This window comes from Rhynchophorus ferrugineus, unplaced genomic scaffold (assembly GCF_030347505.1).
Source record: "Rhynchophorus ferrugineus isolate W39M unplaced genomic scaffold, kcgeb_rfMv2 rfM11, whole genome shotgun sequence".
In the NCBI taxonomy this organism is placed as follows: domain Eukaryota; kingdom Metazoa; phylum Arthropoda; class Insecta; order Coleoptera; family Curculionidae; genus Rhynchophorus; species Rhynchophorus ferrugineus.
This window is the reverse complement of record NW_027472590.1, coordinates 7,611,696-7,629,254: the sequence shown is the minus strand read 5'-3', so window position 1 is coordinate 7,629,254 and position 17,559 is coordinate 7,611,696. Positions and strand designations below refer to the sequence as shown.

The following is a 17,559-nucleotide window of genomic DNA, read 5'->3' as shown; positions in this document are numbered from 1 at the left end:
ACCTATATTTTTACGTATTTTAGCAACAGTTGCTACTTGCTAAACAGACGTCGTGTTTCTGTAGATAACTTCAGTTCGCTGAAAGACACGGCCTCAAATCTGAATCTTGTCAATGTCAGGAGCAGGTCGGAGTAAAACAAAATATTACAAAGATGTTATGGTAAATTATCTATATTTATAGTCGAACGAATTTGTGCAATTGTTTGCAATGCATTATAAAAGCTTAGTGTTTTGGTTAATCGCGAGTATATGTGCTAAAGCCGCTTTATCTAATAATGGTGATCAGTCAAGTCTATATAAAACCGTTCAAAGAAGCGATTCTTCCAATGATTTATACGTCTTCAGTGAGAGTAAGTATTGCCATGTCGTCCGTAACACAGATGTGCTATTAATGTCTTTCAGCTCATTTTGGAAATGACCATAATCCAGAGAGTTGTAGAGCGAATGATTTTTCCTGTCTCTCTCTGGTAGGAAAAGATAAGTTAGGCTTAGAAGCCATCCATGCCTTACACAAACAGTTAGACGACGACAACGACGGAAACATTGATTATGCAGAATCCGATGATGTATGTAGAATATATTGTGTATATTAACCTTTAATAGTACCACTGACATATATATTCAAGGAAACACTGCCTTACAAGGCAAAAAAACTGATCAACTATAATATGTTGATTTACTTTTGCAGTTTTTGAAAGCAGAACTGAAATATGATTCTGGGGCAGAGAAACGCCAGAGGGCTTTTCATAAAAACAATGACATGCACATATCTCTGGAGGAACTGTGGGAGGCTTGGGTTAAATCAGAAGTTCACAACTGGACCATTGAACAGACAACAGATTGGCTTGTAAATAATGTACATCTACCACAATATGTTCCTAACTTTGTATTATATAAAGTTACCGGCGCTAATTTACCTAGGTAAGTCCCGCTTTAATTAACCTTTGGAATTTGATATAATATTATTTGATGAATGGAAATACATATTGTTAAGTCAACAATTATGGATTGATGTGTTTGTTTTTGAATTCTTAGAAACATCTTTATTTAACACGTTTTTGTATGTTGATTGAATTAAATTTATTTTTAAAACAAGCTTTGAAGAAATATAAATTCCAATAATAAAGTAGTTTTTTTGGGTGGTTTTATCATAATTTTATGTGGTTGCTGCTTACTATTCATTGTGGTAGACATAAAAGTTGTATTATCTTTTGGGTACTTGAAAATTGTATTTTATTATTTTTGGTTTATTTTGCATTATCTCTTGACCTATATAAAAATGTGAGGTCTCATGCGAAAGTATATCTTGAATATTAATTTTTTTTAATACCACTTATTGATAGACAGACAACAATGTGTCTAATTATGTTTATATCTACTTTTTTATATATTGCTAAAAGCATGAATGTAATATTCTTACCAAAAATTCTGATGCCGAATTAGTGAAATTGCACGGTTGAAACTCTGCACGTAGAAATAAGTGAAAATAATATTTTCGCTCAAGTCTCTTTCGTATAAAACTCGGTCGATTTTTACAGATTGGCCGTTAACAATGGCAATTACCTCAACCTGCTGGGCATCAAAGACCCGATTCACAAACAAAAAATCTCTCTCAAGGCCATGGACGTGGTGCTTTTCGGCCCACCGAAAGGTAAGACCTAATTACCTGCGAATCTAGCCGGTTATTCAACAGGTCCGCTGTGTTGGAGCACATGTCCGTGTCATCTTTCCGTCCTTTTCTTTTCCTCCTTTCGCTCTCTCTATCTTCGCCGAAATAATCGGACTATTGTCGGCTTCCTTTTTTTTTTCGTGTGCAGTAAGCATAGATGTTAACGTTTCTGTTAGATGGGATAACATGGAAAGACATCACCCTGATCCTCTGCGCGGTGGTCGTACTGTTGGGCGGCTGGCTGGCCTACCAGCAGAATAAGAAGTTCAAGAACCACCTGAACCGGATGAACAAGGACATGGACAGCCTGCAGAACTCCGAACAGGCGCTGGAGAAGTTGCAGAAGCAGCTGGAGCAGGCGAAGCAGGCCGAGGAGTCTGCCATCTTCGAGAAGCAGAACCTGGAGAAGATGCTGCAGGATTCGAAGGGGGATTTCGCCAGTTTGTCAAGCGCATATTCCGAATCCGACATCAACCAGTACAAAGAAGAGATTAAGGTGGGTCCGATGGCATATACGGTATAAATGCGCGCGACTATATACACGTAAAAAATACAGTCAAGGCTAAGGTAAACCACGATTTTTAATTTCGTTCCAATGACTGATCATCAAATTAATGAAGTATTTCTATGAAATTATGTATTTTTATATTTCTATAGCGCGCACGATATTGGTGTTGTTATATTGTTGTTCGCATTGTCTTCAAATATGCGTTCCATGTGTAATAACACAATAAAACCAACAAACATTATCGTGTTTTTAGTCGCTCATTCCTAATGATTCCTTGCAGGCTTTGAAAGCTCAATTAGAGATGACACAGGAGGCGTTAAAGAACCCCTCCTACTTTTCCAGCGGCCTCCAGCAGTGGCTCCAACTGACCTACGAACTGGAACAGAAGAGCTACGACAAGAAAAAGATAGCGGCGGAGAAACAACTGCAGCAAGCGAGAGAAGCGGTGAGCGACACGTTATAAAAACCGTTTAAGCTCGTCGGTCTTCATTCTGATGTCATGTTCAGTGCGAGAAACTCCGAAAGAAGCGTTCCAGTCTGATTGGCGCTTTTGTGTCAACTCACGGCAAGGCAATCGACGATGTGGACCGGGCGATAGTAGAGGCCCGCAGCGCCCTCAACGAGGTCACCTACGAGTTACAGGAGAGGTCCCACAGGTGGCGTCAGATCGAGTGCATTTGTGGTTTCCAGATCACCGTGAATACGGGGTTGCAAACCCTGGAAACAATTCTGTACAAGAAACCTGATCGTTTCAACGGTTTAGCAGGTAAAATACTATCATATCTTCGTCATCCGTTCATTAATTCGTTAATCAAAAAGTTCACTCCGATAATATAGTCTATCCAATAAAACAGCCAATGCACGGTAGCATCATAATTTATATTTTGGTTTACCTTTGCCGATTTATAACCTCTAATTATTATCACTAACGCTTCCGACGCATCATAGAGTGTATTGTCTTTTGATCTAGGTGATATTTTGTTTATATTGACATATGACAACTGTGTCGACCAGTACCAACAGAAATTGAATTTTTTTAGGCCGATTTGGTTACATGTTCGGACACATCAGGCGTCATTCTGCCCCTTTTTAACTATAGTTTATTCAAAGTTATTTTTACATGCGTCATCTAAATTTGTGACGTCAAAATTGCAATGTTGCCGCATCAACTCAGAGTTTTAGTTGAGTTGGGCTTTGATATATAACAAAATTCTAATGTAAATAAAATAATTGAACAAGAATGTTGCCAAATATAAATTTATTTTAATATTATAGTACATCTAAAATCTACAGTTAATTATAGAGCCACAATAGTTTATAGGTTGGAGTTATAATCTCTTATCACTATTGCTTTCAAGAATTTTGCATTCGTCTGGCAACCGGACGACTTTGAAAAGCTCATTCATTTATGTGTTCAAACTAATCTGACAGCATTATGGCTCTTTTTAACTAGAATAAAATGAGAAGGAAAATATTGTCTGATTCTGAAACGAATTTACAAATTGCGACAGGCAATACATTAAACATATTGATGACATATGTACAAAAAATCTTAGAGTAATGCGCTAATTAGTAAAATGAGAAAGAGAACGGCCCGAGTTTAAAAGGGATTTTAAGTTTATAAACTGAATTGAATATCTTCGACCGTGTTAATGACGCCCATTGACTGTTTTATTGGAAGAACTATAATTCGAAAGAAAAAATCCGCTCCGAGTTTAAAACGAATTTTACATTTTTACAAATTGTATTTGGCAATATGTTCGATTTCATCTATGACGTACATTGGCTGTTTTATTGGAAGGATTATAGTCAAGGCACTTCATTTTAGAAAGGCAAGTTATAGTTGATTATTAAAAGTTAACCATCTAAATAAGACAAAAAAACAAGTATTATTATTAAACACATATTCTTAGTAATGTTATTAAGGTAATTATCTATTATTGATGGTAATAATATTGCGTGTTTCCTTTCATAAATATTAATATATTAAAATTATCATCTAAAAATGATAGTGGTTTTGGTCGTAGAAAAAAGTTAGATGAAATAGCAGTTGTAAACTTTGAGCCAAACTAAGTTCCCACCAAATTCTGGGCTTTTGCTTTTGTGGCCTCCAGACTCATCTTAGTTTTACATTCTTAAGCCGTTCAAATCTTTTTTTATCCCACAAAAATAGGGCATTTACCAAAGAAGCTAGAAGTGAGTTTGAGCACTGTAGTCACTGTACTTAGTAAGATATGCCAACAAAACATCAATGTAACAAAGTGAAGTTAACAAGACGATCGTTATTAATATTTTTGAAAGTTAATTTAAAACTTTAATTAACGAATACGGATTAACAACCTACTTAATGGTCCACCATCTCCGTTACTAATGTAATCTCTATATAAATGTTTAGGGAGAATGAACAGCCTTGACGACCTGGACTTGAACGAGGACACCGGATCCGTGTATGGTTTGGGAGGTAAGCATGCTTCTTTTGACGAGGACACGGAATGAATATGTACAGTCCAGATTAATCAATTAGCGTGACTTAAACTTGTTTTCTCGTTGTAGTTGAGTTGTATTGACTGATATCTTTTTTACCAACGCGGGAGAAAATATATCAGCAAACTTAGTTTTACTTTTAGAAAAGAAAAACATCATGCTCAGAGCTATTGTCTCGGTGATATACATACTTAAATCTACATGTCACTTAACAAAAACTGTATATATTATAGATGTAAAGTGATCGCGGGTAACTAGCACTGATGTTTTCAAAATCCGCTCAAGGCATGGCTTTCCTTATTTGTTTTTAACAAGTTTTAATATGTGTAGAGCCCCCGTTATTATAATTTTTTAATTTCTATGGTAGCTTGCTAAGTATTCCTTTTTTTTTCTGTGTATTGTGTCCCCAAATATATGGATTTATGTAGTTGTTCTCACTGTTATTTTATTTCGGTCCCTAGACCTCTCGGCTTTTGTTTACCATGACGCGTCTACTTAATTAAGCCGCATTAAAAAGCGACGTCCGAACCATGTGTTGTTGATCGGAATAGAATTATCGAATGCTATGTCAACAATTCGCGTAATAGGATCAATTCAAACAAAAACCGCGCGCCTTCGTACGTTTTATATCTCGATTTAAATAAAAACGAACGTTACTGGTTTGATTGGGTGTTCGCTTTTCCGTGTTCACGCACAGTCTCCTTTCCGATGCTGTTGTGGATGCGGTCCAATAGAGGGCGTTCTTTTTCTGTGTTGCAGGGTCTTCGTATTCCGAGCTCCATCCCCAGATGACGTCCTGGCGGGAGGACGAGTCTTCCGGGAGCGACAATGGGAAGTCCGACGAGAACGCCAACGAGTCGAGGGCGGTGAGCACCAGCACAGTGTCCTTCCAGATCGGCGGATCGTAAGTACCACCCTTTATTGTGTGGAACGCGCGTAGGATTAAGAAAGACGGTTTGATACAGCTCATTCCCCGAGGAGTTGGCTAGTAGGGCGGCGGCCCCCACCGTGTCCAACCACACGAAGTCGGCCAGCCAGTCGAATATCATCGCCAAAGCGCCCGCGCCCAAGATCGCTTCCAGGGCGTTCTCCCAGGACATGCACGTGGAGGAAGCGTCCAAGCCGAAGGCGTCGAACTCGGACGGGGTCCTGGAGGGGCACAGGGCGGCGGCTCCGCGTCAGGCGATCGTCCAAGACCTGCCCAAGAAGGCGATCTCCATCGAGGACGACATCTGCTCGACGGACTCGTCGGTCATCGAGGAGGTCGACGGCAAGAAGAAGAAGAAGCGGAAGCTGTTCAATTTCCCGAAGAAGAGCAGCAAGAAGGACAAGTCATGAGCGGAAATGATTTATTTTAGAATCACCTGTACCGATATGTTAAGCGTGCTGATTCTTAAATTGTTAATAGGATTTGCAGTTCGTTCAGATCGTTCGACTCAAGAGACTGTAATTCTATATCATTGTTTTTATATGCCTTTTTTTTGGTCATACTTTTTTCTGTTTTTATACACATTTTCATTTTTTTTTTCGTCGTCCTATACAGGGTGCCTTTATTCCATTACGGAAAAAACCCATGAGCAATATATATAGTGTATTCTTACAGGCCCTTTATATACATCATATTAATTGAATAAACCCAAGGGCATACCGTAATTAAATCGAGACAGGACAGTTATTCGTCTTCCAAGGGGTCATTTTTTACAACAAATAGGAAATGTTCACCCTTTGCTTTTTTAACCTTTTGATTAATAACAATAATAGGAATATAGAGTAAACTAAGGGCTAACAAAGGAATTTCAATGGTTCTTTGATGGTTTCTCCTCCAGTACTTAAAGTGTACTTATATACCGGCTAGCTCTCCGACTCACCCGCATATGAATAAGAATCTCGTTTTGGATCAACTTAACTTATTGTACTTAGAACCATTACAATTCTACTTATTTCTGACTCTATTATGTATATTTAAGTGTATATTTATTACAAAAAATGGAATTCTGAAGATTTTTATGGGATTAATTAGTATTAATTTTTATATATGTATATATCTATATACAGAAAGTGTTTCAGGACGCCCAACTATATACTATTGTGATACTAGTGATAATGTAGGTAATCCATCCTGTTTCTCAATCACAATAAAGAAAATATATTAGTAATAAATTTATTGGTTTCATTTTCACCATAATCATTTCAGTTTCTCATGTTTTGTGCTGTTTTTCTTGTTAATGAATTCATGATTTTATTTCAGTGGGCATCACAAAAATTCACATAAATATCTACATTTTTCTACAAATTGGAATTAAGCTAAGGAATATATAATTAGATTGGACAAATCCGAATAAATCAATGCTATTTTTTATTTATAAAACCTCAACATGTCTAAGCACATCTAATAGCATGTTTACTGAATGATTAATTTATTGAACTCAAATCATGTAAAGGCATGGATTGGTCCAAAGTTGATTCTGAATAACAAAGATCACACAATGCAAAAAATGTACTTATTTGTTTCTGTTAACTAGAGTTTAAACTGAGAAATATAGCATTAGATCAGGAAAAATCAGAAAACAACTCAAGCAAACACTTCCTTAATTTATTTTTAAAATTCCACAAGCTCCAACCACCTCTGATGAAAATGATGTTCACTAAATGACTCATTTTTTTTAATCAAATCATACAAAGCCATGGATTGGTACTGGTTAGAATCCCAGTAACTTGACCAATGATTCACTGGTTTCTCACAATTGTAAATATTATCTGTATTTTTTATAATACCTGTTCTACTATGAAGATTTAGGCAAACAAAACATTCAAAATTTAGAATTTCATGTTCTTCAGATAGTCTTTTGTTTAAAGCTGCCTGAAGTCTAGTGCTATCAACTTTACTGTACAACTTATGACTCAAATAACTGTCATATAATGTATCATCCTCATTGACCTTATTGATATAATCACCCAACATTCTCATGTTACCAAAATCCTTTACCAAAATTGCTGAAGAATTATTTGGTAACCACAACTATAAAACAATTTACTTAAGTTTAAAGCGATTACTTTGCTATGTATTTATAGGTACCTCAACTGTTGGTGATCCTAAATATACTGGAACTGAACCCACTATAAGTGGTCTCCATAGCTTCTCAGTTATATAGTCATCACACAATGCATTTTCAAAAGAAATGACAAATTTATATTTGCCAATAAATCTCATTAATTGTTCATTATACAGATCAGAGAGGTTTATGTTGTTCAATCTAAAAATCTTTGAAAATAATCCTTATCAAATTTATCAAAAAATTATATTTAATCATACTCTATTGGAAAACCCTTATTATTTAAACAACTTCCATAGCTGTCAATATCAACATATTGCATCAATTCTTTTATTAAAACATCTCGATCGCTAAAAGTATCACAATCTGATTGAATGTAAAGCACAGGTGACAGAAATTCTAAATATTTATTTTTTTCCCTGACTTCTATGAAATAAGTTTTATCTAAGAGACAAAATTTATGAGATAGAATATTTATATTCAGATAATATTTACCTGTCAAGGATTTCAAGTCTTTTAAATACTGCAGTGTAAGAGGATAGTCACTTGAGTAACTAAATGTTGCCGTAAGATTGAATAATCTTTGTATAGGTTCATATAATAAAGATGCATAGTTTTTGGGAGATTCTTCATGATATATAGACCAGAGAGCATTTGGTGTTTTAGGTAAGGGCAAATCATAATTTTTAATGTGACTAGCATAAAACAGAATACCCTGTAAGTTTGTTCCATATAAAAAAAACTAACAAATCGATCAATTATACGACTTACTAAGGGTTGTTTAATATTAGTGATTAATCTGTTATTGGTTACCATACACTGAGAAGGAAACTTGTCATACATACATTTTATAACGCGATCTTTTCCAGGAATTAAATTTGTCCACCAAATTATATTTTTTATATCGCTTTGATTTGTTTTCACATAATACTAGAAAAAACACTAATAATTACTCAAACTTGGTGCTACGAATAATGACAGTACCTTTAAATAAGCGGAACATAATATGCATAATAATACTGAAAACGAAATTTTAGAAATGCTACATAAATTATTCATGTCTAACAGTCATTAAACAAAACTGAAATTGGATTATTGTTTATATTAGTCATATATATGTAATACTGTAACTTAATATAACCTAATTTTTTTGACCTTGGTGACGGAAATATTAATAAAAAGAAATAAAAAATTTAAAAAACAGTATAGTGTTTTATTGTTTATTTATTTTAGCTGTACTTATTCGATTATTACATTACTCATATAATAATAAAATTAATTTTATTTTAGAATAAATTGTGTTGCTATATGACTAATGCCAGTTGACGAAATTAAACGAGAAGATACGAAGTATCCACGTTTTTTAGAGCCTCATCCTCTACCTGCCAATTCCGTACTCTTTTTATTTTTGCCGCCGCTTTGTCGACAAGCTTAGTGGCAGTTACTTGTGTTTAGCGATCTCAGGTAGGATACATTTTAGATTTCCATCCTTTATTTTGCTTTTAGAGTAGAATCATTGCTATTTATAATATAAGTAGGCTTAATTTTGTCATCTTGTTTTTTTATTTCAAATTTTTGCGCAGTGAAATAATTGTTAAATTTGACATTTTTTAATAAGCACACGTGCAGACAGCAAATATTCTTTGTTCGTTACCCATTGTTTTTGGTTAAATTCAGCGATTTTATTCGTAGTTTAAAGACTCAACCGAAAATGACCACCGATCACGAACAAGCCGGCGACTGCCCTGATGATTTGGAATCTGTTGAAGAGGAAGAGGTTTGCGAGGATGGCTCCAAGAAGGGCATGGACTTTCCCAATGTTTTGGCGGCCCTCAAAGCTCAACACACCACCGAAATGTTAGCATCACTGCCACCAGCCGTAAAACGCCGCATCAAGGCCCTCAAGCGGCTCCAACTTGATCTTACCAATGTTGAAGCTAAATTCTTCAAGGAAGTTCATGATTTGGAATGCAAATATCACAGGCTATATGTTCCTTTGTATGAGAAGAGAAACACTATTGTAAATGGGACTTATGAGCCTACAGTAGAAGAATCTCAATGGCCCTCTGATGATGAGGAAGATTTACCCAATGCGCTCAAGGAAAAGGCTAAATTAGAGGAGGAGAAGAATGGAAAAGAAGAGGATAAAGATATAAAAGGAATCCCAGAGTTTTGGCTAAGCATCTTTAAAAATTGTAGTTTATTAGCAGAAATGATTCAACCTCATGATGTACCCATTTTGCAGCATCTTACAGATATCAAGACTATTTGCAATGAAGATCCCATGGTAAGTTTTATTTTAAACTAATCATAGAGTAATTTTAAATATCATTTTGGGTTAATATTGCTTTAGCAGAGGTCAATCAATCATTAGTCATATATCTTGTATATATCACAAATTTCATGTGTGCAGATTTGAAAAGAAAAATATGTTTATGATAATTTTGACCTTATGTCATCAGGGAATATATAAATTACATAAATAATATAACACTGAACGAAACATGGCCTTTGATCATGCAGGTATAAGAGTAGATCATAAAAAAAACTAGAATATAATAAAAAGTAGTACTGTTACAGGGAATGGAAAAAGAACAGTCATTGCCCCTGATTTAAGTGTGATTTGACTCAGTCATGTTTTTCGTATTAAGTCCAATACCTAGATGATTAAGTAGTGGCTGTTTTTTTTTTTTGGAATTTGTGCAGTTTATGTTCCATTATTTCTAACTTAATTTTTTGAATATTTTAATAAATTTACTTATGATTATCATTAGTCAAGAAGATAAACAAATAATAGGAATAAATTAGGAAATAATCATTAATCACGGTATGATTAATATTTAATCACATTTTTATGATATAAATATACAAAGAAAGTTATATTTAGCGGTTTAGTTAAATAGCAAGCCATATGTCGAAAGAATGTTTATTAATCATTAAAATATCCATTTTGGGGATTTATTTGGTAAAAATAATATTGTCTTATTGAAAACCTACATATCTTCTTTCATATGTTCACTTTTGGTGACATTTTTGCTTATTTATGTGCCCACTAAGATGAAAATGAGCTCTTTAGGTGTTCCTGCAACATACGGTTTAACTATGATCTGTAGTCTGTTCATTTTGGCTTTAACATATAACAAAATTCTAATATAAACAAAATATTGAAAAGAAAATATACTTTATTTTAATATTTAAATTTATCAAAACAAGCAAAACGCTACAATGTAATGTAATTATTATTACTATTTTTTAATAGATGTATTACTTACATGTTCGAACGTATCAGACAGCATTGTATCTCTTTCTAGCTAGAATAAAATACAAAGGAAAATATTGTCTTATTGTAAAACGAGTTGACAAGTTGCGATAGACAATGCCTTTGACATCGTGATGAAAGGAGTTTACTGTTATTTTAAATAGACTATATGTTCATTTACAGTGCTTACGCTCTTAACGCTTTCTGGTCCATTTTAATACTCCCATTCATTAACGCCCTTTTGAAACACCTTGTATAACTTTAAGCACATTTAAGAAATTTATGATTCAATTATACTGTACAGTGTTGTCGTCTGTCTACAAAAATATGTTATGGTATAAGTTATAAATATCTTTTAAATTTCTTAATAACCCAATATGTTGTTAATAGCATTTCATCTTCATAATCTAATATTCATTATTTATTAATTTCAGAGTTTCACATTGGAATTTCACTTCTCCTCCAACGAGTACTTCACAAACACGGTGCTGACTAAAGAATATCTCATGAAATGCGTTCCCGAAGAGGACGATCCATTCAGCTTCGAAGGTCCAGAAATCTACAAGTGCACTGGCTGCACCATCAACTGGAACAAGGGCAAGAACGTGACCGTCAAGACAGTGAAAAAGAAACAGAAACACAAGAACCTTGGCGTCGTCAGGGTGATCACGAAAACGGTGCCCAACGATTCCTTCTTCAACTTCTTCACCCCGCCCACCATCCCCGAGGACAACAAAGAGGAGGACTTCGACGACGACCTGCGCAACCTGCTGACGAGCGACTTCGAGATCGGCCACTACATCAGGGAACGCGTCGTGCCCAGGGCCGTGCTCTTCTTTACCGGCGAGGGCCTCGAGGACGAAGACTTCGACGAGGAGGACGAGGACGATGAGGAGGAGGAGGAGGGAGATTCGGACACAAACGGCGGAAAGAACCAGGATCAGTGCAGGCAGCAATGAACGAGCAGTCCTACTCCCGGTTAACATTCTCTTTTCGACTTATAGGAAATTATCAGTTAAGTCTGGCTCGTATTTTTTTATTGTGCTTTTAGTGTTATATTTATATGAAGAGTCCTGATATCGCATTATCTTGATGAGAGAAAATTGTTGGTATATTTATATTAAAATTGTCTGTAATATTTTTGAGTTTAATTTTTTTGAAAATCTACTAGCGTTCTACAATAAAGGAACTTCTTTTTTAACTGGCATTTTATTCACCCACGTGCTCTATGTGCGCGATTAGTCACCAATTAACAAAAATATGTTAAGTACGCGGCTGTTACAATTAAAATCCATTAAGACCGTAAAAAAGTCGAAAACAAAATCGTGGTTGGCGAAGGTTACAAATGAAAGTTTCACAAAAAATATATCTCGAATAAAGCTAGTAAAGTAAATAGAAGGTAACTCGATTTTACGACTGTCTGTATATAAGTATATGATGTAACACTCTGGATATTTCACATTTTTATCCAGCATTTCCATCCTGTTTGGTCGGTAACTCGATCGAATTTAGCTAGTGCACGAATAATGAAAAACAGTTGCACATTGTTGATTTCGTTAATAACATCACATCATTTTAATATCAAAATCAATAAATTTTGATATATTTATCGTTGATACAGTTTAATTACCCATAATAATTTATAAAAAAAATGGGAACGCTCTAAAAAAAGTTCTGACAGGCCCGAAGGAAACATCTGTTGGGCTACCCGGATACAATTATTAAATGTCAAAAAAAAATGGGCGCCACATGAACCCAAGTCAACAAACTCTCGAGGAGAAAATCTAGCCGAACAAAGAGAACCTATTTCGTGCTCTATTACTTTCCGTTCTATATTTCGGTGTTTGAATATACAACGACAACATTATTGGACTATTCGATAATTTTAGGCGATAATACCATATTAAACTGATAAAGAGAGGCTTAAAAGGTCATAAAATCAGGCTTAACCGCGATGAATGTAATATAACTGCAAAAATATGGCACTGTTTTATTACAACATTGATAAATTTCCATTCTGTATTCGACACTCTCTATATTGTATTTTGCACTTTGCATGTTTTATTGCATTAATAGTCAAATATTTTATTCTACTTTTGAGATTTAGGTATGTTATTGAGAAATATATAGGGCAAAACTTTTATTATACTATTGAAATATATATATATATATATATATATATATATATATATATATATATATATATATATATATATATATATATAACTTAACTCTATGACAATTTATTGTAAATGCATTTTATATCGAATTAGTTTTATTACGGTTGTATTTTGTGTTGTCTACCTTTCCATTATATGCAGTCTCCATAGAGTAATATGTGTTTAAAATATTAATTTAATAAAAAGTTAATTATATATATATTATATAATATATATATATATATATATATATATATATATATATATATATAATAGGATTATTAATCGAAGGGAGAAACAGGCATAGAGTAAATATTACTCTATGGAGACAGGAAATAATAGAAAGTTAGATAACACAAAATACACCTGTGATAAAAGTAATTCAATATAAAATGCATTTACAATAAATTTTTTATTGTAGTATCAAAGCTTAAAGTATATTGGTTTTTAATCATCAATGTTTCAATATCGATATATATTCAAATTTGGTATTAGGTATAATAAATAATATCTTCTTTCAAAATACTTTGATTGTCTATACCAAAATAATTCTATAATACTAAAACCTTACAAAATATATTACATCGGACATAAGTTTTCATTCAAATGTGTTTAAAAATTAAATTATTGATAAATAGACAAAATTTATAAACAATTACATCATTTTGTTTACAATAACATCAAGATGTACATGCCCATTTATATAAGTTTAATTATAATATTTAAATGTGCATTTTCTGTCTTATATTTTTTGTTTTCAAAAGTGCTTTTTATCAAGAATTCTTTAAGGAAAGGATATATTATATTGAAGAGAAAATTAAATACATATTTGCTTTTTATTTTTATTTGATACATAACAATGGAGTTCTTGTAAAAACTTAATTGTAGTAAATGTAGGATTTAATTCTAAATTATTTAAGCATTCAATTTAAGAACTTGTAGAATAAATGTCTATATTTCTCGTGTGACATCTATACATTATATATTGAAGCTAACGGCGAATTATAGATATCTATAAAAAATGATTGTGTCGTTATTGTACCTATTTATACAGATTTCTATATAGTATGTTACAGGTTTCTGCACTGCATATCGGTTAGTTTCAGAACGTCCCGTTAATGTACCGTTAGACATTATTATACAGATTCCTATTAAACATGATTATAAAGATTTCTGTGAAATATTTCAAACCGATATCTGTAATATATTTTATAGAGATTTCTGTAATATATCCGAATTATTTTTGACCATAATGTTTAGAGGGCACCACACACAAGATTTAGATGTTTTAAAATAAATATTTGAATATAGATTTTTGTACAACTGCATTCTCTTTCCCTACATTTTTCACAGAGATGGTGCCACATGGCCTAAAATTTTGTTTTTATTTCAAAATTTATTATAGGAAATAGAGATATTGAATAATATATTAATGAGTTTTAAGGCGACTTTTTGGTTTATTGGGCATTGAAATGGCTGTCGAAAGAAAAAAGCGACGGACGTTCGAAGGCGGTGGAATTTCTCGGGCCTAGCCAGAGACGGTCGTCCTGTATCCAGATTGCAAATGGAAGCATCAATCTTGCCTGGAGACGTGCCCGAAAGCCTTTTTTACGCGAAACACAAATACGAACAATAAATCAATGCCGCCATGGGCGGCCTGTCACTGTTCGCATTAGAAAACCTTCGGCTTCGATACGAAACCGGCACGGATCGACTTCTTTTCCGAGGAAAAGTTGGAAAACGTCGGGGGAGAAAATGAAAATATCGAGGGAAAAGAAGTATCGCGCCGAACCGACTGTATCATTTTATACAGGTGGCGTTACGGGACGCTATGAATCGAAAGCTCCTGGCATTACTCGTTTTGATTGATTGGTTTTCTTTTCGAGTTTTAAAATATCCCCACCGGTTACACTTTTGCGCTATTGTCAATATACCTTAGGATGGGAATAACTATAGACTCATAATGTTTCAATTTATTATTTACTGTGGAATTATGGGTAAAGTTTTTATATCACGTATGACACTACGAAATAAAAAGGGATAGTATAACTGTCCGATAGTATTTTAATTGTTCTTTTACTTATTTATTAACTTATCGTTCTGAGCAAACTTAAATAATTTTGTATTCAATGGCTTTTATATATTAATAAAAATACTATATGACATATGTCACCAAAATGTCAGCTAAGTTGTCAATTTATGGTATATTAAATATATTGTCTTGTCCTTTGTCCATTATTAACTCAATTATTTTTTGGACTGTTCTAAATATCATCTCACGTATTTCTATATAATATCACATAACCTATAAAGATGAATTTTATAGGTTATGTTATACATTTATTTACAAGTTTTGGAAATAATTGAGGATATTAGCTATCGCAAGTTTCTATTATGGAGAATTGTGCAATTTTACTAAATTTTATGGGAATGTGCGTCATTTATCATCAATTTTTTCGATATTCTTTGTATTATTTTAAATCACATCGAAAACATTAGACCCATTAGGATTTATTTTTCGGTATTTTCATAGTAATTTAGGTGTTACTCAACCATTATGCAAATTCGATGGAAACAAGGGATAATTGGAAGGGGTTTTATTTGGATGGGGTATAGTTTTCCATATATAGGTTTTTTTATACATTTCCGCAGATTTTCCATTATATAGTTGGGAGTTGAATTCATAGAACAAATAAATTTTGAAGTGAAAGTTATATGGAAAAATCGGGTCCCACGTTTAAGCTTTTCGGAATCCCCGTTACGCGGACAACTATATGTGTGTTTCTCTCCCGTTCGGCCACGGCATTAATAATTCTAACCTAAGCAGTTAACGGCCATTTTTAGGTGATATAATTTGTATTGTTTATTTACGTCAAGTTTTGTGTTTTTATATATATTTGACAATTACTTTAGATTATTCTTTTTATTTTAATTTATTAGTGTAATAAAATGAAAACGTTAAGGGGATCTCATATGATCTCCTATGTAGGTCCAGGAAAGTTTGTAATAATTTTAAAGATGAAGACTATAGACCAAAATGTGGGAGGCCATGGCTGAAATAAGATGTAATTCCTACTAGTAATTTAAATAGTAAGTATTTTGTTAAATAATAATGATTTATTGCATTGAAATAATTAAGCAATATTTATTGAGATTCTTTACCTTTATTATAAGACAAGGAACATATGCCCCCAATGGCAATATTAAATCACATACATTTTTTGAGGCTGATAGTTATATAGGAGATTCTTCTACACCAACAAGACTCAGAAGTAAGTATATAATAAGAAACTTATGTTTATTATTAGAGAATGGAAGTTCTAACTTGAAATTTATATGTTCATTTACAGATAACTCAGCCTGTCCCATCAGTTCCGTTTCAGGTTGGATGAAAAAGTAATGGCTTTATCCTTATTGAACTGCAGTGGCAGAGGATATAAACTGTTATGTTCTGTTTGCCTTCTAGAAGAACATTAATGCATATACTGAATAAGGTCCCTTTTTGCTGCTGGAGTAGTGACCTCTAATTTTGGTCGTTAGTTCAAAAACTTGACTATATAGACCGAACTGCAGTTGTCATATTTGATAAAATGTACCTCAAGTTAAGTAGGTTGTTAATTTGGTTGATTATATTATGTTATTTTAATATTTGTTTTAAATATTAGAGAGAAGATAATATCAGTGGATTACGTGTTTTGGGTAGTGGAGATATCTCTGTGATTATATAAATGTCTTTATGGTCAAGGAAAATTAATGTAATTGTAATATATCAATAAAATATATTTAAATATATTTATTTTTTTATTTTCCCAGTAAAATTAAAAGAATTTTTTTAATTTCCCGCTAAAATTTTTTATTACACATTTTTAAATTTCCCGCCGTAACTAACTGTCATATGGCGCATGCGTGAGCGCCCTCACACAGGGATTCCGAGCGTAACTTATAACCAATTTTAATATAGGAGATAAGCTTCTAAGTTTCTTTATTCTATGGTTGAATTTTCGTACGAGATCCTGTCATGTCAATATTTTGTTTGTCATTCAATATGTTATTTGTCACGTGTCTAATTATTTTTCTTTCAATGGTTTTTTAATGCATCAATTGTAAACGTGATTGTGATCAATTGGAAATCATAGTGATTTCCCACGATTGTTTTGTTTAGTTGGAATTCTTCATTTTCAAAACCAAATGAGTCATAATGCCTAATGACAGTGTTTTGACATGGCAGGGTTACATATATTTTTAAACAAATTTATGTCATATGCTTCAATCCCTTCTCTTTTTCGATTATGTCTAATTTTCATTTGTTATCAGTTTAAACTGTCATTTTATTTACGTATTGTTTTAATCTCACCTAAAAATAATTTGAAATCGTATATTGTATTGTTAAATAAGTTGTTTACGTAAGAGAAGGGGTTAGTTTTGGT

At 33.3% G+C, this 17,559-nt stretch overlaps 3 protein-coding genes across 3 annotated transcripts; 2 read left to right on the top strand and 1 right to left on the bottom strand.

Annotated features, from left to right (window-relative positions):
• Positions 1 to 65: 65 nt before the first annotated feature.
• Stim (Stromal interaction molecule) lies at positions 66 to 6,821 on the top strand. Its single transcript, XM_076417700.1, has 10 exons — positions 66 to 350; positions 403 to 566; positions 689 to 921; positions 1,539 to 1,651; positions 1,846 to 2,165; positions 2,458 to 2,622; positions 2,685 to 2,943; positions 4,573 to 4,638; positions 5,421 to 5,565; positions 5,627 to 6,821. Exons 1-10 carry the CDS (start codon positions 209 to 211, stop codon positions 5,997 to 5,999), a joined length of 1,980 nt encoding a protein of 659 aa, XP_076273815.1. The 5' UTR covers positions 66 to 208; the 3' UTR covers positions 6,000 to 6,821.
• Positions 6,822 to 7,233: 412 nt separating this feature from the next.
• On the bottom strand, positions 7,234 to 8,857 carry FucTB (alpha-(1,3)-fucosyltransferase 10). Its single transcript, XM_076417701.1, has 6 exons — positions 8,699 to 8,857; positions 8,486 to 8,644; positions 8,210 to 8,429; positions 7,975 to 8,158; positions 7,738 to 7,915; positions 7,234 to 7,680 (listed from the first exon to the last, which is right to left on the bottom strand). The coding sequence occupies exons 1-6, from the start codon at positions 8,771 to 8,773 to the stop codon at positions 7,261 to 7,263; spliced, it is 1,236 nt and encodes a 411-aa protein (XP_076273816.1). The 5' UTR covers positions 8,774 to 8,857; the 3' UTR covers positions 7,234 to 7,260.
• Positions 8,858 to 9,038: 181 nt separating this feature from the next.
• Positions 9,039 to 12,174, top strand: LOC143204836 (nucleosome assembly protein 1-like 1). The gene is made up of 3 exons (XM_076417703.1): positions 9,039 to 9,178; positions 9,407 to 10,001; positions 11,408 to 12,174. Exons 2-3 carry the CDS (start codon positions 9,426 to 9,428, stop codon positions 11,930 to 11,932), a joined length of 1,101 nt encoding a protein of 366 aa, XP_076273818.1. The 5' UTR covers positions 9,039 to 9,178; positions 9,407 to 9,425; the 3' UTR covers positions 11,933 to 12,174.
• The last annotated feature ends 5,385 nt before the right edge of the window (positions 12,175 to 17,559 follow it).

What these genes read in the sequence shown, in the direction of transcription:
- LOC143204836 (XM_076417703.1), top strand. Translation starts at nt 9,426, where the DNA reads ATGACCACCGATCACGAACAAGCCGGCGACTGCCCTGATGATTTGGAA. An exon ending in TTTGCAATGAAGATCCCATG is followed by an intron (nt 10,002 to 11,407) that starts GTAAGTTTTATT and finishes TATTAATTTCAG; the next exon opens with AGTTTCACATTGGAATTTCA.
- Stim (XM_076417700.1), top strand. Translation starts at nt 209, where the DNA reads ATGCATTATAAAAGCTTAGTGTTTTGGTTAATCGCGAGTATATGTGCT. An exon ending in TCGTTTCAACGGTTTAGCAG is followed by an intron (nt 2,944 to 4,572) that starts GTAAAATACTAT and finishes ATAAATGTTTAG; the next exon opens with GGAGAATGAACAGCCTTGAC. An exon ending in TCCTTCCAGATCGGCGGATC is followed by an intron (nt 5,566 to 5,626) that starts GTAAGTACCACC and finishes GGTTTGATACAG; the next exon opens with CTCATTCCCCGAGGAGTTGG.
- FucTB (XM_076417701.1), bottom strand. Translation starts at nt 8,773, where the DNA reads ATGAATAATTTATGTAGCATTTCTAAAATTTCGTTTTCAGTATTATTA. An exon ending in AGACTTGAAATCCTTGACAG is followed by an intron (nt 8,159 to 8,209) that starts GTAAATATTATC and finishes TTTGTCTCTTAG; the next exon opens with ATAAAACTTATTTCATAGAA. An exon ending in AATAAGGGTTTTCCAATAGA is followed by an intron (nt 7,916 to 7,974) that starts GTATGATTAAAT and finishes AAAGATTTTTAG; the next exon opens with ATTGAACAACATAAACCTCT.